General features: G+C 44.2%; 1 protein-coding gene across 14 annotated transcripts in view; it reads right to left on the bottom strand.

Moving 5' to 3' along the window:
* The window catches only part of PARN (poly(A)-specific ribonuclease), a 193263-nt gene extending 170822 nt beyond the window's left edge, over positions 1-22441 (bottom strand). For 6 of the 14 annotated variants that reach the window (XM_055365789.2, XM_055365788.2, XM_055365790.2 and 3 more), the window contains exons 1-9: positions 22243-22405; positions 21733-21810; positions 20308-20387; positions 19404-19471; positions 19241-19322; positions 9540-9600; positions 2602-2767; positions 1020-1085; positions 243-281 (exon numbers count right to left, since the gene is read on the bottom strand). In XM_055365789.2, coding sequence (XP_055221764.1) covers positions 243-281; positions 1020-1085; positions 2602-2767; positions 9540-9600; positions 19241-19322; positions 19404-19471; positions 20308-20387; positions 21733-21810; positions 22243-22261 — 659 coding nt within the window. In that variant the 5' untranslated portion in view covers positions 22262-22405. Of the gene's footprint in view, positions 1-242; positions 282-1019; positions 1086-2601; positions 2768-9539; positions 9601-19240; positions 19323-19403; positions 19472-20307; positions 20388-21732; positions 21811-22107; positions 22209-22242 lie in introns of those variants that run through there. The other 8 variants (XM_055365787.1, XM_031002679.2, XM_055365791.1 and 5 more) reach the window with 4 other exon arrangements.
* Between the last annotated feature and the right edge of the window lie 1197 nt (positions 22442-23638).

Raw genomic sequence — 23638 nt, 5'->3', positions numbered from 1 at the left:
TCCATAGCTTAACAGATGCACCAAATTGATAATTATTTTAAGAAGCCTTAAAGCATCTGTTAAAAAACAATAACAAAAGAAAATTAAGTGAGTATTCAACTTAAGAAAGTAGGGGGAACTTCATGTAGTCAAATCACTGAGAACCGCAGAATTTCAAAAAGGAAATGAGAACTAAGAGATTATATTTAGTCTTTAAATCCTGGGTCCCCCACAGAGCTCCTGCATACAATATAAATACTTACTTCCAGCTCAAAGTCTGATAAATTAGTTTTCTTTGGAACCTATAAAAACAAAAGAAAAGGTATTGATTTTGGCTCATTAGAAGTAAATCCAAACTGATCAAGCATTTGTTGAGAAGGATTTCGCTTTAAAAAGAGACTTCATTAGAACTGATAGGTAATTTGCAAACAAAAATACGCAGGTTATTTGAGGTGGGGGAAATTCCTCATCACTTGTCTTCTAAAATTTTCTTCAATATTATGCTGCTTTTATTGAAGAGGTAGAAGTTCTTGTCTAATCAAAATATTGCTTCCTGCAGCTGCATAAAGAGAGCTTGAAGTAGACAGATGCACTGAAACACTTTTGTGAAACTCCTCACAAAGTAAAAGGAAAAAAAGACAATCACGTTACTGACTCTTTGAAATGCTAATGTTCTCTGAATACAGAGAGAAATTAAAAGGGTGGAAGTAGCCTGAAAGTGAATTCTTTCTTCTGAAGCCTTCACGTATTAAGCGCGCCTCAAGGCCAAATTAATTATGCCACTCTTGGGCATAACTGAAAGTCAAGGTTGCACAACAGTTTTCTCCGCTCCAAGTACAGGACAAAGCATTCATTCAGTGTCTCAGTATACACAGTCATCCCCACTGTGTAACGCTAAAGTTAGTGTTTAATTCTTGAGAACATAGCAATAATAAAAAGACCCTTTATAAAGCTGTTTTTAAAAGACTACATGCATCAAATGCCACAAACCATCTACCTTTCCAAAAAAAGAACATGCAGAAATGTTCAGGACAACTAACCCGGTACATGGCTCTAAATCCAAGTTCTTGTTTTCTTCACTTTGTAATAAATCCTCTATTTTCTCTCTGAGGAATAAGAATAGACCATAACCATCAGTACCTTTAAGGAATGAAGTCATCAACCAAGAAAATAATCACAACCAAAAACAGCCTAACTATAAGAACATGTGACAATGTAATTCTACAAAATTACCCTAGAAATTTTAGTTCAAAGACTTTTTAAAAAATGCTTTATTTTGACCTAGGCATAGAATCCCAGCACTTTGGGAGGTCGACGTTGGGTGGATCACTTGAGCCCAGGAGTTCACGACCAGCCTGGGCAATATACTGAGAGCCCCTCACTACAAAAAATAAATCTTAAAAATTAGCTGGGAGTGGTGCAGTGTAACTGTGGTCCCAGCTACTCCAGAAGCGGAGGTGGGAGGATCACCTGAGCCCAGGAAGTTGAGGCTGCAGTGAGCTGTGATCGCGTCACTGCACTCCAGCCTTGGCAACAGAACGAGACCCTGTCTCAAAAAATAAATAACATAAAATAAAAAAGCTTTATTTGGCGTATTTTGGGGGGAAGAGGGTTACTGCTGCTATTTATTAGTGACAACTTCTCAAGGACTCGTCAATACAAGTGATTTAATTTTTGACTTTCCCAGTAAAATGGTTACACCAACAACTAAGCTGAGCAAGACCAGACACTTGTCCAAGATCACATCTGCTTGTCGGCACCTTTACTGCAAGCAAAGAGAACATGGACATGCTGCAGGCTGGATAAGCCTGATCCACTCCTCTGCCTTCAAGGACATTGGACAGTGGCTGTCAGGTATTCAGTCCATGCAAGTTTTAGAAGTCAGCTGATTAGCATTTAAAAAACAAGAAAAGGGGCTGGACAATGGCTCATGCCTGTAATCCCAGAGCTCTGGGAGGCTGAGGCAGGAAGATCCCTTGAGCTCAGGAGTTTGACACCAGCCTGGGAAACATAGTGAGATCCGTCTCTATTAAAAAAAATAAAATAAAATAAAAAATCCACGCAGGTCTGCCCACGTACTGAAATCTCTTGCCTAGTGACATGTAGCAAGTCCAAGTACAATACATGGAACTCTATTTACAATTTGTTGCTGTTACACTAATTTGAATACGCCAGCTAGGCATGCTGGCTCATGCCTGTAATCTCAACACTTTGAGAGGCTGAGGCGGGCAGATCACTTGAGGCCAGGAGTTCGAGACCAGCGTGGCCAACATGGCAAAACCTCGTCTCTACTAAAAATATAAAAATCAGGCGGGTGTGGTGGTGCACGCCTATAATCCCAGCTACTCTGGAGGCTGAGGCACAAGAATTGCTTGAACCTAGGAGGCAGAGGTTGCAGTAAGCCAGGATTGCACCATTGCACTCCAGCCTGGGCAAAAGAGCAAGACTGTCTCAAAAAAAAAAAAAAATTTTTTTTTTAATATGCCACAATTATATCCTGCCATTCACAACATCACACCCGTGTGTGTACTATGTTTGTAAAGCACAGGTTTGAGATATAGATGCCTGTCATCCCCAATATATAGCACACAATGCACACTTAGTTTTAGTTTAGGAACTTACACCACTTGGTCAATAAACTTCTTTTGATCCTCAGGAATCGTGACAGGACATTTTGAAGTGTTAGGAGATACATAGGACAGAGCTCCTGCACCATTCGCCTGTGAACGTTTTTCATCATACTGCTCTCTTAACTGTCTTTCTTCTTCCTGATTTAAATATGGAATTCCTAAACACGATTTTAAAAAGAATGCATTAGCAGAAGTAACTGTCTAACATAAAATTTGTTTAACAAACCAAAGAGTCTAAATTACTCAGGAAAGATTTACCATATTTAACTACATCTCAAAAAATGAACAGAAAGGCAAATGATTTTGAAATGTGTTTATCATTCATCCATTCATTCAGTCTTCTTTCAAGAAATATTTATCTGGCACTTATGCTGTGCCAAAGCATTATATTAGGCACTGGGAATGAACAGTGACAAGCTGATGCATCCTGCTCTGTAGTGAAGGGAACTACTTCTGACAAGAAAATCAGGAAAGTCAGGGAAAACCCAAAGGATGAGAATAAGTCGGATACGAAAGGAGCTAGGGGAAGAGTCCTTCGGGTAGGGGAAACAAGTACTAATACCCAGAACATGGAAATGGCTTGGACGGTTCCAGGAGCAGCAAGGAGCTGGTGTGGCCAGATGTCATGAGCAAAAATGGAATGGTACGGCATCAGATTGGAGAGAGTATGGAGCAAGATTCTGCAGGCCCTCACAGGCCAGCGTAAGAAATGTACATTATTCTAACAGTGGCTGGACAACATTAGAAGACTTTAAGCAAGATAATTACCTTATCTGCATAATGTTTCAAAGGCCATGATGACTACTCTGAGAGTGGAAGTTATGAAACAAGTCAGGAGCAATTGTCCAGGCAAGAGACAAGAACTCAGATCAGAGGTCAGCAAACTTTTTCTTTGTTTTGTTTTGTTGTGAGACAGTCTTACTCTGTCACTCAGGCTGGCATGCAATGGCACAATATGAGCTCACTGCAACCTCTGCCTCCCAGGTTCAAGCAATTCTTCTGTCTCAGCCTCCCGAGTAACTGGAATTACAAGCGTGCACCATCACACCAGGCTAATTTTTGTATTTTCGGTAGAGACAGGGTTTCGCTATGTTGGCCATGCTGGCTTCGAACTCCAGACCTCACCACCTGCCTCAGCCTTCCAAAGTGCTGGGATTACAGGCGGGAGCCACGGCCACCGCGCACGGCCAGCAAACTTTTTCTTAAAGGGCTCGATGGTAAATGTTTTAGGCTTGTGGGCAATGGGGGTCTCTGTCGCAATACTCAACCCTGCTGTTGTGGCACAAAAGCAGCCATACACAAAATGTACATGTACAGGCATAGCTGTAGTCCAACAAATCTTATTTACAAAACAAGGAGCCAGCAGTGGGCTCTTGTTTGTAACCCTGGTGTAGAGATGGCAGGGTAGAAGGAGACAGTGATTTTCTAGACATAAGAGGTAACACTTACTGATATCCTGGAGATGAAGGATAAAGGGAAAGGCAAAATCAAGAGTAACACCTTGCGGCCGGGCATGGTGGCTCACGCCTATAATCCAACCACTTTGAGAGGCCGAGGCGGGCGGATCACAAGTTCAAAAGATGGAGACCAGCCTGGCCAACATGGTGAAACCCCGTCTCTACTAAAAATACAAAAATTAGCTGGGCATGGTGGTGTGTGCCTGTAGTCCCAGCTACTTGGGAGGCTAAGGCAGGAGAATCACTTGAACACCGGAGGCAGGTTACAGTGAGCCGAGATCGTGCCACCGCACTTCAGCCTGGTGACGGTGTGAGACTGTCTCAAAAAAAAATTAAAATTAAAATTAAAAAAACACCTTGCTATTTGGTTCAAGCAATTGGGAAGATGGTAGGGCCACTAACTGATGTGAAGACAATGAGGGGAAAAATAGGTATTGGGGTCCAAGGAGTGAAAATCAAAAGCTACCTTTTGGACATACTATTTTTTTTCTTTTTAGAACGAAGTCTTGCTCTGTCACCCAGGCTGGAGTGCAATGGCACGATCTCGGCTCACTGCAACCGCCACCTCTCGGGTTCAAGCAATTCTCCCGCCTCAGCCTCCCAAGTTGCTGGGATTACAGGTGCCCGCCACCATACCCAGCTAATTTTTGTATTTTAGTAGAGACAAGGTTTCAACATGTTGGCCAGGCTGATCTTGAACTCCTGACCTCAGGTCATCTGCCCATCCCAGCCTCTAAAAGTGCTGAGATTACAGGCGTGAGCCACCGCGCCCTACCACGGACATGTTAAATCATCTAAGGGAATACACAAATTAAAAGCTGCAGTTACAAGCCTATAGCTCAAGAGAAAGGTGTTGAGATATACATTTAGTTATCATTGGGACACGGGTGGTATTAAAAGCCATGGGGACGGGGTGCGGTGGCTCACGCCTGTAATCCCAAAACTTTGGGAGGCCAAGACGGGCAGATCTCCTGAGGTCGTGAGTTCAAGACCAGCCTGACCAACATGGAGAAACCCTGTCTCTACTAAAAATACAAAATTAGCCGGGCGTGGTGGCACATGCCTGTAATCCCAGCTACTCTGGAGGCTGAGGCAGGAGAATCGCTTGAACCTGGGAGGCAGAGGTTGCGGTGAGTCAAGATTGCGCCATTCCACTCCAGCCTGGGCAACAAGGGTGAAACTCCATCTCAAAAAAAAAAAAAAAAAAAAAAAACCATGGGAGGCCGGGCGCCTGGCTCATGCCTATAATCCCAGCACTTTGGGAGGCTGAGGAGGGCGGATCACTTAAGATCAAGAGTTTAAGACCAGCCTGTCCAATATGGTAAAACCCTCTCTCTATCAAAAAGTACAAAAATTTGCCACGCATGGTGGCACGCGCCTATAGTCCCAGGTACTCAGGAGGCTGAGGTGGGATAATCACGTGAATCTGGGAGGTAGAGGTTGCAGTGAGCCAAGATCACGCCACTGCACTCCAGCCTGGACGACAGGATGAGACAGTCTCAAAACAACAATAACAACAAAGCCATGGGACACTAAGGAATTTGTAGAAAGAACAATGAACGTAGAAAACCACCATTAGTCAACGATAATTGCTTAAAGCAAGAACTATCAATAGATGCTAAAACTAACTGGCAAAAAAAGTGGTCCACGTTAACATCACCAGTATTGGGACAAATGACATCACGTGCCTCCTGGTATGATACACGGAGAAGAATACACATAGAGGAGAAGCGGGAAGGCAACAGATAGTGAAAAAGCAATGGAAGTCAACAGATTGCTGAAATAGGTACCAGAGCAAGTGAATCAGAAGCACAAGAAGTAGTACTCTCAAAAAAAGAAACATTAAAAACACTAAAAACAATGAATGAGACCATGCACAACAGGTCACTCCTATAATCCCAGAGCTTTAGGGGGTGGCGGCAGGAATACTGCTCGAACCCAGGAGTTTGAGACCAGCCTGGACAATATAGTGAGACCCTGCCTCTATAAAAAACGTAAAAATTAGCTGGACATGATGGTGTGCACCTATGGTTCCAGCTACACGGAAGGCTGAGGTGGGAGAATCACTTGGGCCCAGGAGGTCAAGGCTGCAGTGAGTCATGAATGTGCCAGTGCACTCCAGCCTGGTGACAAAGCAACACCTTGTCTCAAAAATGGGGGAAAAAAAAGAGTAAATGAGAGGAGCAGTTTTTGACCCTAAGACCCATGACGCTGCCATTGGTATAGAGGACTAAAGAGAGATAGAAAGATGCTGACCACCTGGTCAAGAAACAGACCAGAGCATTTGCTGGTTATCCTTGAGGATACTAAAGTCACCCAGAGACGGGCAGGAGTGGAGAGAATGATAACACACCAAAGCCAAGGTTACGATGCACGCTGTGCCTACAGGTGTCAGCACAGAGGGGCAGCAGAGCTGGTGACAGCCTGAGAATGGTGGCTCCCGTACAAAAGAAAATTCAGGGGCCAGGCACGGTGATCACACCTGTAATCCCAGCTCTTTGGGAGGCCGAGGCAGGTGGACCATCTGAGGTCGGGAGTTGGAGACCAGCCTGGCCAACATGGAGAAACTGTCTCTACTAAAAATACAAAATTAGCTGGGTGTGGTGGCACATGCCTGTAATCCCAGCTACTTGGGAGGGTGAGGCAGGAGAATCACTTGAACCCAGGAGGCAGAGGTGGCGGTGAGCTGAGATCGCACCATTGCACTCCAGCATGGGCAAGAAAAGCGAAACTGTCTCAAAAAAAAAAATAAAAAGAAAAAGAAAAGAAAAGAAAATTCAGGTGTCTGAAGGTGGCGTGGGGAAACAAGGAGGACACCTAGCACAGCCTGGCCAGAGGAAGACAAGAGTGAGAGGGAAAACCACCGGGGATGGAGAAGGCTACAGGGGGAAACTAACAAGGAGTCACCTGGTTTCCTTCCAGACAAGGAAATCAAAGGAACTTGAGAGAAGACTGCTGTAAAGAAAGGGCCTGACATTTACAGAGCCTGAATGGAAAGCCTTGAAAATGGAGAGAGATGAGGGTCTAAGTCAGATTTAGAGCATATCAACAACAGCATGGGATGAGGCTTGGTAGTATGGATGACCTGGGAGTCCTGACTATCATGACTAAAATATTCCAGGGCATGACTATAAAACAGAAGGAGGAGGCACATTCCAATCTGGCTGTTTCTCTTCTTTTATGGGAAAAAAAAAAAAAAACAAGTTAGAACTATGCATCCATATGAGTACCAGATAAAGTGGTTCCTTCAAGAGATGCTGCCACTAGTCCAATACAGTGCTCTAAATGCATTTGGAACTTATATTTTATAATGGCTTTCAGAGTCAAGTATGAGACGAATAAAAAAAAATTCTTTATAATACCCAAACTGTATTGCTCTGCTGGTTCAGTCACTATGTGAAGCAGTTTTGGCTCAAAACAAGTTGGTTTTTATTACCTCCAAAGATCAAAATCAGTAAAAATTAAGATGCAGCATCACTGAAACAATTAAAAAACAATATGGGCCAGGCCCGGTGGCTTATGCCTGTAAACCCAGCACTTTAAGAGGCAAAGGTGAGTGAATCACTTGAGGTCAGGAGTTCAAGACCAGCCCAGCCAACGTAGTGAAACCCCATCTCTACTAAAAATACAAAAATAAGGTGTGCGTGGTGGCATGTGCCTGTGGTCTCAGCTACTCAGGAGGCTGAGGCACGAGTATCGCTTGAACCTGTTAGGCGGAGGCTGCGGTGAGTCGAGATCATACCATTGCACTCCAGCCTGGGTGACACAGTGAGATTCTGTCTCAAAAAAAAAAAAAAAAAAAAAGCACCACCAATATGGCATGGGTACTAAACACCTTGCAAAGAGGTTCTGCTGAGAAGAGACTTCATTTGAAGTCCATGTACTTTTTTTTGAGAAAAGTTCAGTTATTTTTGTTGGGATAAACCTCCTTCCCTCTTTCATTCATTAATTCTACATTCACCATGGGGGAAAAACAACAAAATTTATGTAAATAATTAAATTAAAATATTGACCTTCTACATACTTAATACCACTGCAAAAAGCACAGTCTTTCCAAACACCTTTAGAGAAACAAATGGAGAGGAAGGAAAACCAATCTGAAATGTTCTAATGTCCAGTAGTCATGCACCCATTTATGCATCAAATATTTGGTGGTCACCTCCCTGATACAGAAGAGAAATCATGCTATGCAAGGGTATGTGAAAAGAACAAGACACAGTCCCTTCCTCAGGTGCTCCCCAGGCCATCACCCTAGCAAGTTAGCCATTATCAATCGTGCAGTCTGCACTTTTCTTCTCCCATAAGAAACTAAGAAACTGTCTCCAACTATTAAAAAAGCAACAGGTAGGCAGGGTGTGGTGTCTCATGCCTGTAATCCCAGCAGGCTGGGAGGCCAAGGCAGGTGGATTGTTCGAGGACAGGAGTTTGGGACCAGCCTGGGCAATGGCGAAATCCCATTTCTACAAAAAATTCGAAAATCAGCCAGGCATGCTGGTGCACAGCTGTAGTTCCAGCTACTTGGGAGGGTGAGGTGGGAGGATCATTTGAGCCCAGGAGGTCAAGGCTCCGGTGAGCTATGATTGCACCACTGCACTCACCCTGGGTGACAGAGTGGGACCCTGTCTCAAAAAAAAAATTAAAAATAATTCCTGCCAGCAGAGGTGTTACAAAAAATAAACATAAAAAATAAAATAAACATAAACATGCACTAGCTGGAAAAGAGGGTTTTCATTACAGCATCAGTGGAATACAGGACATTTCTAAACTACATACCTCTTGTTACACTGGAAGAAAACAAGGAAGCACTCCCCACAGGTGGAGAGTTAGGCCACTATATCACACCAGTGGTAGAATAAACGGCACTCGATAAAAACAGGAGTTTGAAAGGCCTTATCAGAGTTAAATGAAGTAGCATCTATTCTGTTTAGCTCATGGCTGATTGTTTTTTTTTTTTTTAAAAAAAAAAAAAAATGATCACAGTAGGCCAGGCGTGGTGGCTCACACTTGTAATCCCAGCATTTTTGGAGGCCGAGGTGGGCAGATCACGAGGTCAGGAGATCGAGACCATCCTGGCTAACACGGTGAAACCCTGTCTCTACTAAAAATACAAAAAATTAGCCAGGCGTGGTGGCTGGCACCTGTAGTCCCAGCTACTCGGGAGGCTGAGGTAGGAGAATGGTGTGAAACTGGGAGGTAGAGCTTGCAGTGAGCCGAGATCACACCACTGCACTCCAGCCTGGGCAACAGAGCAAGACTCTTCTCAAAAAAAAAAAAAAAAAAAAAAAAAATCACAGTAAGCAAGTTTTTAAAAATTCTAAGGCTGCATATGTGTACTGGCTGCACATGTATGCTGGAACTCTAAGACTGTGTCTCAGCAGGCACAAAATAATAATTCTCAACCAAGTTCAGACTTACTTCCCAAGGATATTTTGAAGGTTTATAAGCTCTAAAGATAGGTTACCCATAATCTTACCATTTCGAAAAACTTTATTAAAATCAAATCCCTGGTTTGCTAGAAAGTCAATGCTGGAGCTCTGAAACAGAGTAAACAGAACACATGTTTTGGGGATGTTAGTGGCAGGAATATAAAGAGATGCAGAGAAGTAACTCAAACAAGAAAACAAAGACAATATGGGAAGGAAGCGATGTGCCAGAGGTCACAATACAAGGAATTTCTACTCCACAAACAATCCATTAACTTGCTTAAAACATTTGGGCTCTTCTCCTTTATAGCTTACAAAACAAACATCCTTTGTTTCACAATTTTTTTTTTTATAGACAGGGTCTCACTATGTTGCCCAGGCCGGTCTCAAACTTCTGGACTCAAGCAATCCTCCTGCCTGGGCCTCCCAAAGTGCTGGGATTACAGATGTGAGTCACCACACCCAGCCTACTTCATAATATTTTTTAAAAATCTACTGGGTAGACCGGCACAGTGGCTCACGCCTGTAATCCCAGCACTTTGGGAGGCAGAGGTGGGCACATCACTTGAGGTCAGAAGTTCGAGACCAGCGGGTCAGAAATTTGAGAACAGCCTGGTCAACATGGTGAAACCCTGTCTCTACTAAAAATACAAAAATTAGCCAGGTATGCCAGGCGCGGTGGCTCACACCTGTAATCCCAGCACTTTGGGAGGCCAAGGTGGGTAGATCACGAGGTCGGGAGATCGAGACCATCCTGGCTAACACGGTCAAACTCCGTCTCTACTAAAAATGGCAGCATGTGCCTCTAGTCCCAGCTGCTGGGGAGGCTGAGGCAGGAGAACGGTGTGAACCCGAGAGGTGGAGCTTGCAGTGAGCCGAGATCGTGCCACTGCCACTGCACTCCAGCCTGGGTGACAGAGCAAGACTCTGTCTCAAAAAAAAAAAAAAAATTAGCCAGGTGTGGTGGTGTACACCTGCAATCCCAGTTACTCAGGAGGCTGAGGCAGGAAAATTTCTTGAGTTTGGGAGGTGGAGGTTGCAGTGAGCCGAGAGAGCCACTGCACTCCAGCCCAGGCGAGAGAGCAAGACTCTGTCTCAAAAAAAAAAAAAAAAATTAGCCAGGTGTGGTGGTGTGCACCTGCAATCCCAGTTACTCAGGAGGCTGAGGCAGGAAAATTTCTTGAGTTTGGGAGGTGGAGGTTGCAGTGAGCCGAGAGAGCCACTGCACTCCAGCCCAGGCGAGAGAGCAAGACTGTCTCAAAAATAAAAAAAAAATTCCACTGGGCGAACGGATTATTCTCCCAATAGGCAGAAAGCTCCTGATCGCTTGACTGTTGCAGTACTGACTAGGAAACTATAAATAGAACTAGTATTTTATTACCCTGTCCCAGGTTCAAGTTTAACACAGGCACATGCACAGGTTATAAGACACTGACATCCACCTCAAATTAGATAATGAAAACCCAAAATCTTAATTAAATGTTCTCAATGTTGAAGATCAAAAGAGAAACCAGGCACGGTGGCTCGCACCTGTAATCCTAGCACTTAGGGAGGCCAAGTGAGCAAGATCACTTGAGCCCAGGAGTTAAAGACCAGCTTGGGCAAAACAGTGAGATCCTATCTCCACAAAAAATTTAAAAATTAGCCAGGTATGGTAGCACATGCCTGCAGTCCCAGCTACCCAGGGGCTGAGGTAGGAGGATCACTTAAGTATGGAAGGTGAGGAGGTTGAGGCTGTAGTGGGCTACCATCATGCCACTGCACTCCAGCCTGAGTGACAAAGTGAGACCTTGCCTCAAAACAAAAAGATCAAAAGGAAAGTTCCCAATAATAAGCCTTACGAAACAAATATATCTCGAACCTAGCATGAGCCAAAATATGTTCCCAGATTTAAATAAAAACATTAGACTGGGCTGGACATGATGGCTCACACCTGTAATCCCAGCACTTTCGGAGGCTGAGGTGGTTGCATCGCTGGAGCCGAGGAGTTTGTGTGACCAGCCTGGGCAACATGGCAAGACCCCATTTCAATTAAAAATAATAATAATAAAATTATTTAAAAATAAGTATATATTAGGCTGGGTGCAGTGGCTCACACCTGTAATCCCAGCACTTTAGGAGATGGTGGGAGGACCGCTTGAGCCCAAGACTTCGAGACCAGCCTGAGTAACACAGGGAGACCCATCTCTACAAAAAATTTAAAAATTAGCCAGGTGTGGTGGTTCCCATCTGTAGTCCCAACTATCCCACAGGCTGAGGCGGGAGAATCAGAAAATCATTTCAGCCCAGGAGTTCAAGTCTGCAGTGAGCTGTGATCACACCGCTGGACTCCAGCGTGGGTGACAGAACAAGTCTCTGTCTCTTAAAAAAAAAAACAAAAAACAGGTTGAGTGTGATGGCTCATGCCTGTAATCCCAGCACTTTCGGAGGCTGAGGCAGGCAGATCAAGAGGTCAGGAGTTCGAGACCCGCCTGACCAACATGGTGAAACCCCGTCTCTACTAAAAATACAAAAATTAGCCAGGCGTGGTGGTGCACACCTGTAATCCCAGCTACTCAGCAGGCTGAGGCAGGAGAATGGCGTGAACCCGGGAGGCAGAGGTTGCCATGAGCCGAGATCATGCCACTGCACTCCAGCCTGGGTGACAGAGCAAGACTCTGTCTCAAAAAAAAAAAAAAAAAAAAACACTGGCCGGGCACGGTGGCTCATGCCTGTAATCCCAGCACTTTGGGAGGCCCAGGCGGGCAGATTACAAGGTCAGGAGATCGAGACCATCCTGGCTAACATGGTGAAACCCCGTCTCAACTAAAAATACAAAAAATTAGCCAGGCGCGGTAGTGGGCACCTGTAGTCCCAGCTACTCGGGAGGCTGAGGCAGGAGAATGGCGGGAACCAGGGAGGCGGAGCTTGCAGTGAGCTGAGATTGTGCCACTGCACTCCAGCCTGGGCGACAGAGCGAGACTCCATCTCAAAAACAAAAAACAAAAAACACTGTATTAAGTGAACAATACTATAGATGAAACACAAGCATGGCAAAATTATGGAGTTCATACTCAAATGAACTTAAGAAATAAGCATTACTGTAGCTACTCTAATTTTATTCTTGGCCAAGTCAGAACATCAGCAGGCTACACATCTGAATCATTTTCATCTGGTCCCTTTCCTGCACTGTACTTTGACATTATGCCATCAGTCTAGATTGAAGGACATGGTAACAAACAGTTCCATTAAACTTATCACAGTACTGACTTCAGAGATGTGATTGAAGATCAGGTTTTCTACAGTAATCATTTACTTATAATTCAAGGGTAAATGTTCTGAGGTCTCTATTCTGGGGAAAGCTATATTAATCCTGAGTTCTGGATTGTCCTAATCCTATGGACCACAGAATGACTGTGTTTCCCTCTTTTCTTTGCTACTAGGAAGCTCAGGGACACACAAATTACACTTTCTTTGGCACAAATTCTGTGTTCTATTCATACCATAGTGATTGTATCATTTTTCTTTTCTTTCAAATTTTCATTTACTAATTTTTTAATCATATGTTAAAAGGTAAATACCATATATATCTTTAATAACCAAAACAAATCGTTTTGAAATGGTGAGATAAAAAGACAATCTGAACACAGAAAAACACACAAACAAATAGGAGCGCATGCAAATGACTTCCATCGTGTCCAGGCTTTTATACTTTACAACAAGCAATCTTTCCCTACCCCCACTTCTTTTTTAATCCTGTCCTGAACCAAGAACCAAGACTCAATGTATTTTGATTGGTCTGTGGGCTTCTGTCTACCATGGCTGGAGTGTTCTTATAACTCTGCCCACCTAAACATTCCATCTCTGACAAAGGCACTGAAACACAAACTGTGGAAGGCATTTTTGTCCTTCTAGTACTAGACACCAAAACATCCTACTTTCCTTTATCCCACTGAATTCAAAGTCAGAGTCATCTATGCCTTTTCTGAAGCTGCTTATTTTCTAATCAAAACAACACTCTTTGGGTTGTACAATAGTGTCAATGTACTTAATGCCACTGAGCTATACATTTAAATACGGTTAGAATAATAAAATTTATGTTACGTATATTTTACCACAATTTTTAAGAAAACCTCTGAACTTGGCCAGACACGGTGGCTCACGCCTGTAATCCGAGCACTTTGGGAGGCGAGGCAGGCAGATCACGAGGTCAAGAGATCAAGACTATCCTGGCTAATACGGTGAAAACCCTGTCTCTACTAAAAATACAAAAAATTAGCTGGGCATGGTGGCAGCACCTGTAGTCCCAGCTACCTGGGAGGCTGAGGCAGGAGAATGGCGTGAACACAGGAGGCAGAGCTTGCAGTGAGCCAAGATCGTGCCACTGCACTCCAGCCTGGGCGACAGGGACTTCGTCTCAAAAAAAAAAAAAAAAAAAAAACCTTTGAACTAACAAAACCTTTTGGAGTTTACTAGCCACTACCTTTGATTTGTCATAAATGTAACACGTTCAAGATTGAAGAGATGAGGCTGGGAGCAGTGTCTCACGCCTGTAATTCCAGCACTTTGGGAGGTCAAGGCGGGTGGATCACTTGAGGTCAGGAATTCGTGACCAGACTGGCCAACATGGTGAAACCCTGTCCCTACTAAAAATACAAAAATTAGCCAGGCATGGTGGCACACACCTGTAGACCCAACTACTTGGGAGGCTGAGGCAGAAGAATCACTTGAACTCAGGAGGTGGAGGTTACAGTGAGCCAAGATAGTGCCACTGCACTCCAGCCTGGGTGACAGAGTGAGACTCCGTCTCAAAAAAAATAAAAAGATTCAAGACATGAGAACAGATATTTGGGAGGACAATTTGAGACATGCATCAAAACTTTAAATGCATATATCCTATGTCTCAACAACTCCCCTTCTAGGAAATCTACAATACAAAAAAATTCTTACACATACAAAAAGATATACTGAACACAGATGTTGACTATAGAATTGCTGATAACCATTGGAAAGCCTCCAAATTTCAATTAACTGATTAAACAAATTATACCTATCCATACTACAAAATAAAAGACCTTCTGCTGAGTGGCAAATGCGAGTTGCATAAAATGTGAATATTAGGATTCCATACATATATATTTGAGACGAAGTCTCGCTCTGTCACCCGGGCTGGAGCACAGTGGCGCGATCTTGGCTCAGTGCAAGCTCTGCCTCTCAGGTTCACACCATTCTCCTGCCTCAGCCTCCCGAGTAGCTGGGACTACAGGCGCCCGCCCCCACGCCTGGCTAATTTTTTTTGTATTTTTAGTAGAGACGGGGTTTCACCGTGTTAGCCAGGATGGTCTTAATCTCCTGACCTCGTGATCCGCCCGACTTGGCCTCCCAAAGTGCTGGGATTACAGGCGTGAGTCACCACGCCCGGCCCATTTTTTACAATGTAAGCCTGGCGCAGTGGTACGTGCTTGTAATCCCAGCACTTTGGGAAGCCAAAGTGGGCAGATCGCTTGAGCCCAGGAGTTCAAGACGAGCCAAGGCAACATGGTAAAACCTTGGCTCTACAAAAAATACAAAAATTAGCTGGGCATGGTGGCATGTGCCTGTAGTTCCAGCTACTGAGGAGGCTAAGGCAGGAGGATCACTTGAGCCGGTGAGGTCAAGGCTGCAGTGAGCCATGACAACATCACTGCACTCTAGCCTTGGTGACAGAGACTCTGTCTCCAAAAAAAAAAAAAAAAAAAAGCTAATATGTATGTGTGTCTAGGCATATGTCTATATGTATACATGTACATAAAAGCTAGGAAAAAAGGAGTAAAATGGGAAGGAAGTGGCATGGGAAAAGGATATAAGAAGGGAAACATAGCCAGGCACCATGGCTAATACCTGTAATCCCAGCCCTTTGGGAGGCCGAGGTGGGCAGATCACGAGGTCAAGAGATCGAGACCATCCTGGCCAACATGGTGAAACCCCGTCTCTACTAAAAATACAAAAATTAGCTGGGCGTGGTAGCACATGTTTGTAGTCCCAGCCACTCCAGAGGCTCAGGCAGGAGGATCGCTTGAACCCAGGAGGTGGAGGTCGTGGTGAGCCAAGATCGCACCACTGCACTCCAGCCTGGCAACAGAGCAAAACCCCGTCTCAAAAACAAAAAAAAGAAAAGAAAAAAAAAAGAAACACATCTGGCCAGGCGCGATGGCTCACGTCTGTAATCCCAGCACACTGGGAGGCCAAGGCGGGTGGATCACCTGAGGTCAGGAGTTTGAGACCAGCCTGACCAATATGGTGAAACGCTGTCCCTATTAAAAATACAAAAATTAGCAGGGCGTGGTGGCAGGTGCCTGTAGTCCCAGATACTCAGGAGGCTGAGACAAGAGAATTGCTTGAACCCAGGAGGCGGAGGTTGCAGTGAGCCGAAATCACACCACTGCACTCCAGCCTGGGCGACAGTGTAAGACTCCATCTCAAAAAAAAAAAGAAAAGAAAAGAAACACATCTGTTACTCTACATACAGCAGTTATGCTTCAATTTTTCAAAACCATATATATAAAATACCTTCTATGAATTCAACTACAGATCTTCAGCCTGAAAAAGGAAGAGGAAGAAAAGAAAAAGGAGAAGACAAAAATGATGTAAATGTCATGCTATGCTGACTGCCCTACTATTCTACAAACACACTCTTCTGGGTGTGAGTGTGGTTCTGTCAGCCCATTCCTCCACATCTTGACAAGCATATGGGAGCATCTCACTGCGCACACAGGGTCTTATTTTTTAAAGAACATATTAAATTGTTGCATCCTCAAATCCTATATGCTTTAAGGGTGATAAGAGCTTTCTGAGAGAGGTTTTGACCCAATTTTCACCCTACTTACTAACTCCAGAAACTAATGCCCTTGTATGCAACTCTGCTACAACTATAGAATTTTTAATAAAACAAAAACCTTAAATGAGAGACCAAAGAAAATCCAAAAATACATTTACCTTTTCATACAATTCCCAAATTTACAGAGTCTAAACCTTTTCTCTGCCTTTGCTTTTCCACACTAGAGAATCCCGGCATTTTTATTCATCTGTTTTAGACATTACTCTCTGGGCTATCTTCAAGTCCATGATAGCTTTTTTTAAAGGAGTGGCTGGCAACTACAACTGTATTAAGTATTCCAGGTGTACAATCATGGTTTGTACAATGGGTGAAGTTCCTCTGATCTGTTTCCAATACATTTCTCAAAATAACAAGTTTTGTCTTGGTTGTTTAGAACAGAGTGCCATCGGCCAGATGTGGTGGCTTATGCCTGTAACCCTAGCACTTTGGGAGGCCAAAGTGGGAGGATCACCTGAGGTCAGGAGTTTGAGACCAGCCTGACAGACATGGAGAAACCCCATCTCTACTAAAAATATAAAATTAGCCGGCGTGGTGGTGCATGCCTGTAATCCCAGCACTTTGGGAGGCCAAGATGGGAGGATCACCTGAGGTCGGGATTTCAAGACCAGCCTGACCAACATGGAAAAACCCTATCTCTACTAAAAATATAAAGTAAGCCGGCATGATGGTGCATGCCTGTAATAACAGCTACTCAGGAGGCTGACGCAGGAGAATCACTTAAACCCGGGAAGTGGAGGTTGCAATGAGCTGAGATCGTGCCACTGCACTTTAGCCTGGGCAACAAGAGCGAAACTCCATCTCAAAAAAAAAAAAACAAAGTGCCATCCCCAAGGTGTCTCATTGCCACCCTCTGCTTTTGTTTGATTAACCCCTGGCCAAAGCCATGGAACCCACTTTAAATAATTCTGTGTTGCTGGTACTGCTAGAAAACTATATCCACACAAATTTCCCAACTGAGCCTACTTTTCCCTCAATGAAAATTTACCAAAAAAAAAACAAAACAAAACAAAACTGTAAGGCCGGGTGCGGTGGCTCAGCACTTTGGGAGGCCAAGCCGGGCAGATCACCTGGGGTCGAGAGTTCGAGACCAGCCTGATCAACATGGAGAAGCCTCATCTCTACCAAAAATACAAAATTAGCTGAGCATCTTGGTGCATGCCTGTAATCCCAGCTACTCGGGAGGCTGAGGCAGGAGAATCGCTTCCACCCAGGAGGCAGAGGTTACAGTGAGCCTAGATCATGCCATTGCACTCTAGCCTGGACAAGAAGAGCGAAACTTCGTCTCAAAAAAAAAAAAAGAAAAGAAAATTTATAAATACTCTTTAAGTATCCCATACCACGGTGATTGATAAATAGCTATTAACTGATTGCAGGGTAAAGGTAAAACGTCAACTGGTTTACTTGCTAATTTAGGAAACTGTCTATAAGACCAGAATTTAACCTTCACCTTTTCTCTTTTGCCCATAAGCATATGATTAACTCTCGATTTCATTTGTTTATATACTGCCAGTTTTGAGAAAGAATTTGACATAACTCAATCACTTGAAGCCTACCCTCGAGGCTTTCATAACTGCATTACCATTAATCTGCAAGAGAAGGGAAAGACGGCAAGACTCAAATGAATTCATGTTGTTAGTGGGAGAGAAGATAGGATGCAAGATTTTAAGGGAGAAAAGATTAAGACTTATCTTTAATCACATAGCCACACAACCATACCCCTTACTCACATTCTCCTTATCCATTACAACAGATAATCAAGAGAGCAGAAAGGAAAAAGTGATATTTACTGAGTGTCTACCAGGTCAGCTACAACACCTCTAGAGGGAATATCCTGAAGGAGAACCTCCCTAATATTGACCCATCAGTTAAGCTCTCTTCTCCTCAAGAGAAACAGTAGTTTTTTTTTCTACCCCCCTTTCCTAATTAGCGAGCTTGAGAAAAGGAAGTCAGCATAAATACCTGAACCCCTTCTGGGCTTTCTCTTTTTGGATAGGATACACACATACTCTGCTTTTCCAGAAAATAAAGGTCTACACCCTCAGAGTGGATGCGAGGAGAATGAGTAAGGATAGGGAGAAGCCTCCAAGTGTTTTGTTTATTTTAATTTTTATTTTAAAATAGAGATGAGGTTTCACTATTTTATGCCCAGGCTGGTCTCAGACTCCTGAGCTCAAGTGATTCTCCCGTCTTGGCCTCCAAAACTGCTAGAATTACAGGCGTAAACCACCACATCCAGCCAAGAAGCCTGCAAGTCTTGATGTGTAGGTGGTTCAACTTGGGGGTAAAATAATAAAAATCCCAAATGGAGTTACAAAACTATGTTCTCAAATTCAGCTTTAGAATTACTAAACCTCATGTTCTCATATCTGTCTGTCTGTCTCTGCATCTTATTCCTTAATTCATTCTTTTTTTTTTTTTTTGAGCCAGAGTCTCGCTCTGTTGCCCAGGCTGGAGTGCAGGGGCGTGATCTCGGCTCACTGCAACCTCCACCTCCCAGGTTCACGCCATTCTCCTGCCTCAGCCTCCCTAAGTAGCTGGGATTACAGGCACCCATGACCACACTCGGCAAATTTTTTTTTTGTATTTTTAGTAGAGACAGGGTTTCACAGTGTTAGCCAGGATGGTCTCGATCTCCTGACCTCGTGATCCGCCCTCCCCGGCCTCCCAAAGTGCTGGGATTATAGGCATGAGCCGCCGTACCTGGCCCTCCTTAATTCATTCTACAGCAAAGGAGGAGATAACAGGGTCATGAATTTATTACCCTAAAACTGAAGGTCAAAGGTGAAATGATTTGCCCCAAAGCCCAAAGTTAATAGAGAACCAAATTCTGATTTCACATTTCCATGCTGCCTCATCAGCAATTCAGAAAAGAAAAATCTCAATTATGCTACTTACCTGACAAACAAATTTGACATCTGGTGAGGATCTATTGAAGGGTTTCGGGAAAACATAGAAGTTAAATGACTTCGTTATATACCTGGGATAAGATAAAACGAGACTTAGGAGGTGACATTGTGCCACAAAAACGGAATTCCCAACGTTTGTTAACACAACCTACTTTGAATCTGTGTAGTCATACTTAAAAGTGCAAAGGCCAAACTGAAATAGCAAAAAGTCCATGGAATGCTGGAAAAGGGAAATAAAACATCTGTCACAAAAGGGCTGCATATTCCATGTGAGCATAGCATTCTCAAACAGGTGGGCTTTCTGAATTACTCAATGAGACTTCAGCAGAATACTTCCAATTAGAACAGATTACACATATGAATCAGAAGCATTATTAATTTGTATACATTTCATAATACTTTTCCCATTTAAGGACCTATTTATTCATCATCCAAAGAATCATATTAGGTCTATTTCCAAATGATTAAAATAACTGCCTCATATTTCCTATGAATCAAATTAACACTGAAAATGCTAAACTTTCCCCAAAATATTTTCCAGCAAACAATTATTTCTGCTGTTTTAAATATCATTAAAATAACACTTTAAGGCCAGGTGTGGTGGCTCACACCTGTAATCCCAGCACTTTGGGAGGCTAAAGCAGGAGGATCATTTGACGCCAGAAGTTCGAGACCAGCCTGGTCAACAAAGTGAGACCGATCTCTACAAAAGAATATGTAAAAATTAAAAAAAATAATAATAATTGGCTGGGCACAGTGGCTTGCGCCTGTAGTCCCAACTACTTGGGAGGCTGTGGCAGGAGAATCAGTTGAGCCAGGAGTTCAAGGCTCCACAGAGCAGTGATCATGCCACTGCACCCCAGCCTGGGTGACAGAGCGAGACCTTGTCTCTAAAACAACACAAAACAAAACAAAAAAATCACTTCATGGCTAGCTTTGAGGAGAAAATACTGCACTTACAAAACCTTAATGCACAAGTTTAGTAACAATATTTATCATTTAACATAAGGAAGACTAACATGAGAAAGAAAAAGATTTCCTAGCACATCCACTTGCCTTTTTAAGCTTCTGATACCTCTCTTCTGGAGTGTCAAAACCATTTGTTAATGCAGAGACTGAAGGTCCATCACTGATTCCTAGATTTTAAGAAATAAAAATTTTTAGCTTACTAATAAATACTAACGTAAAAATGCCAGTCAATCATTCAGTGCCTCTACAATGTCGTATCATGAATTAAGGTTACTTGGAAGCACTCCCTAACTTACTTTTTCAAAATAAGCATTAATTTCAGTGGCCACCAGGTTAAACCCTCTAATAATGAACTTAGAGATGCGAATGTTTCAACATGAGAATAGGCAGTTCCAGTGTCTAAAACATGACTTAAAACACAGTAATCACGTAAGAAAACAACCTCTATGCTTGAATAAGTTTTGCTGCTTTAAAAGATTCTTGTATAAACAGACATCAATAAATCCCTAAGTATATTATTGCCAGAGTTCCAGTCTTGGTCAAGAGTTTGGAGTGGTTAATATCTATGCAAAGAATGTATCTTCAAGGTTAAGAGAAAATTATTTCTCTAAGTGAAAACTCTTAGCTTCCTAGGGAAGTGACTCCAACTAGACACTACCTAAAGCCAAGGATACTATTTACCCCTGCATGGATTCCTTCATGATTCAAACATGGAAAATCAGACAGCAAAAATGGATATCCATATCAAAGGGAGTGAACCGTTCATATTGACATCAGCAATTTAAATACTAGTCTTTGCTCCCCCTAAAAAAGGGAAAAAAAAATTTGCAACTTTAAGTGTCAGTGAAGTATTTCCTGTATACACACCTGTTGAGGCAGGCAACGAACACGTCCACTAACGCATAAAGAAATATCTCATTTATCTGCAAAAACCTGACCCTAGCCGGTCACAAAAGGGCAAATATTGTAAGATTCCACTTATATGAGATGTTAAGGGCAGTCAAATTCAGAGACAAATGGCGGTTGCTAAAGGCTGGGGGAAAGGAGAAATGGGGAGTTTAACGTGTAAAGAGTTTCAGACTGTGAAGATGAAGAAGTCCTAGAGATGGATGGTGATGTTTGCACAGCAATGTGAATGTACTTAATGCCACTTAACTGTAAAGCCACTTAAAATGGCAAATTTCATGTTATACCTATTTTACCATCAAGAAAAAAAAAAGTCTGACCCTAATCCTCAAGCTCTCTGCAATGTACACGCCGCACTGTTTTAAGCAGCATCAAAACCATCATCTCTATCTGAAATCCTGAGTCCAATCACAAACCTACGGCGTATCTTCATTTCTTTCGTGCTTTTGAAACGTTTAAAGGGTAACACTGAGACCTGTGAAACCCGCCCAAGGCTACTAACAGCAAGAGGCCACCACCAAGCATAAGAAGTTGGGGGCTGGGGGATTGAAGGAGCCTTGGCTATGCACTGCAAAGTGCTAGCCTGAGCTTGCAAGGGAGGGATACCTGAAAACTCCCCATCGATGGCGAAGAAGTCGGCCTCCTCTATGGCCTGGTACACTTTGTGAAGATTACTCTTAAAATCTGCGGAGAAACCGAAAAGAGGCTCAGAACCAGTGGCCTGAATTCCTGCTAAGGGGAGAGGGAAGGAGGGCCGAGGAGCTCCCGAGGCTGAGAGCCGGAAGGGGAAAAGTCCCGGAGGTGTGCACCGGGGCGAGGGGAATCAAGTCCTCGAGGGGTGCATGGGTCAGGGGGAACAAGCCCCGGGGGGTGCCCGGCCCGGAGAAGGACAAGGTCCCGGGTGGTGCCGGGGTTGGAGGAGTAAGTACAAGGCCCCTAGGGTGCACGGTCCGCAGCCGGAAAAGACCCCAAGAGGCGCACCGGCTTAAGGAGGGAAAAGCCCTGAGGGGCTGCCTCAGCCCCAGGCCCAGCCAAACACGCCGGCCATGGTCTCGGCCTAGCAGGCCAGGGGCAGCCGGGTGTGGGGAGGCGGGGAGGTGTACGGCGGACACGCACTGCTCCTGATTATCTCCATTCTGCAGAGTGGCCGGAACCCCGGCCCCGCCCGGGCCCGGGCCCGCGCCCGCCTCAGCGGTTCTACTCGCCGAATTCCGCGGCGACCGCGGTAGTAGCTGAGGCAGCAGCAGCAGCGGCGACGCCGGCCGCGACTTCCGGAAACAGCGCGCGCCTGCTGCGCTTGCGTCAGCGCCTGCGCGGCGGCGGGGGCGGGGCCAAGGCTGGGCTCCTTTCCCTCCTTACAGGGACAGGGGAGGGGCGTGGCTATCGAAGTCCTCAAGGCGTGGCCTAATTTGTGCGGGCTTTCACTTTAGTAGAAAAAATGTGCATGTCTCGACATCCAGTCGACCAGGAAATACTGACTGGGTTTCTGTGATATGCTAGCCACTCTTACAGGGGTGGAGATACAGTGATGAACAGGAAAACGTGCTCCCTGCCCCATTGTAGCTTAAACTTGGGGTAAGGGGAAATTCAGGCAGGAGTCAAACTTGCCATTTGGTAACACATGAAAATCGCTATTAAGAAAAAGAGCGGGGCGATGTAATAGAGAATAATGGGATCCGGGTGCGGTGGCTCACGCCTGTAAGCCTAACACTTTGGGAACCCGAGGCGGGAGGATCCGTTGAAATGAAGAGTTCGAGACCAGCCTGGACAGCATAGTGAGACCTGTCTCTTAAAAAAATAAAATTAGGCCGGACCCGGTGGCTTATGCCTGTAATCCCAGCACTTTGGAAGGCCGAGGCGGGCGGATCACGAGATCAGGAGTTCGAGACCAGCCTGGCCAACATAGTGAAACCCTGTCTCTACTAAAAATATAAAAATTGGCTGGGCTTGGTGACTCGTGCCTGTAATCCTAGCGCTTTGGGAGGCGGAAGCGGGCGGATTACCTGAGGTCACGAGTTCAAGAGCAGCCTGGCCAACATGGTGAAACCCTGTCTCTACTAAAAATACAAAAAATTAGCCGGGTGCAGTGGTGCGCGCCTGTAATCCCAGCTACTTGGGAGGCTGAGGCAGGAGAATCTCTTGAACCCGGGAGGCGGAGGTTGCTGTGAACCGAGATCACGCCACTGCACTCCAGCCTGGGTGACAGAACGAGACTTCTTTTCAAAAAAAAAAATTAAATTAAATTAAAAGAATAATAGGGGTTGTTACTTAGGTGATCACGGAAAGCAAAGCTGAGACCCTTAGCTACTGCATTAGCCTCTGGGAATACTACGTCGAGTGCAACATATGAGGCCTGGCCCTAATGGAATTGTATGTTGGTTTGGGGTTGCTGTTCTCCAATGCCTAGCACTGGGCTGACACGTAGTAGACACTCAATAAGCATGGGTTGAATGAATACATTCAGGTTGGTCTTTCACAAAAGCCAACTATGAAAAGTTGGTTAGTGCAGGGT

This window comes from Gorilla gorilla, chromosome 18 (assembly GCF_029281585.2).
Source record: "Gorilla gorilla gorilla isolate KB3781 chromosome 18, NHGRI_mGorGor1-v2.1_pri, whole genome shotgun sequence".
Taxonomy (NCBI): domain Eukaryota; kingdom Metazoa; phylum Chordata; class Mammalia; order Primates; family Hominidae; genus Gorilla; species Gorilla gorilla.
Note: the sequence above shows the minus strand (reverse complement) of the source record. Positions and strands in the feature narration are given on the sequence as shown.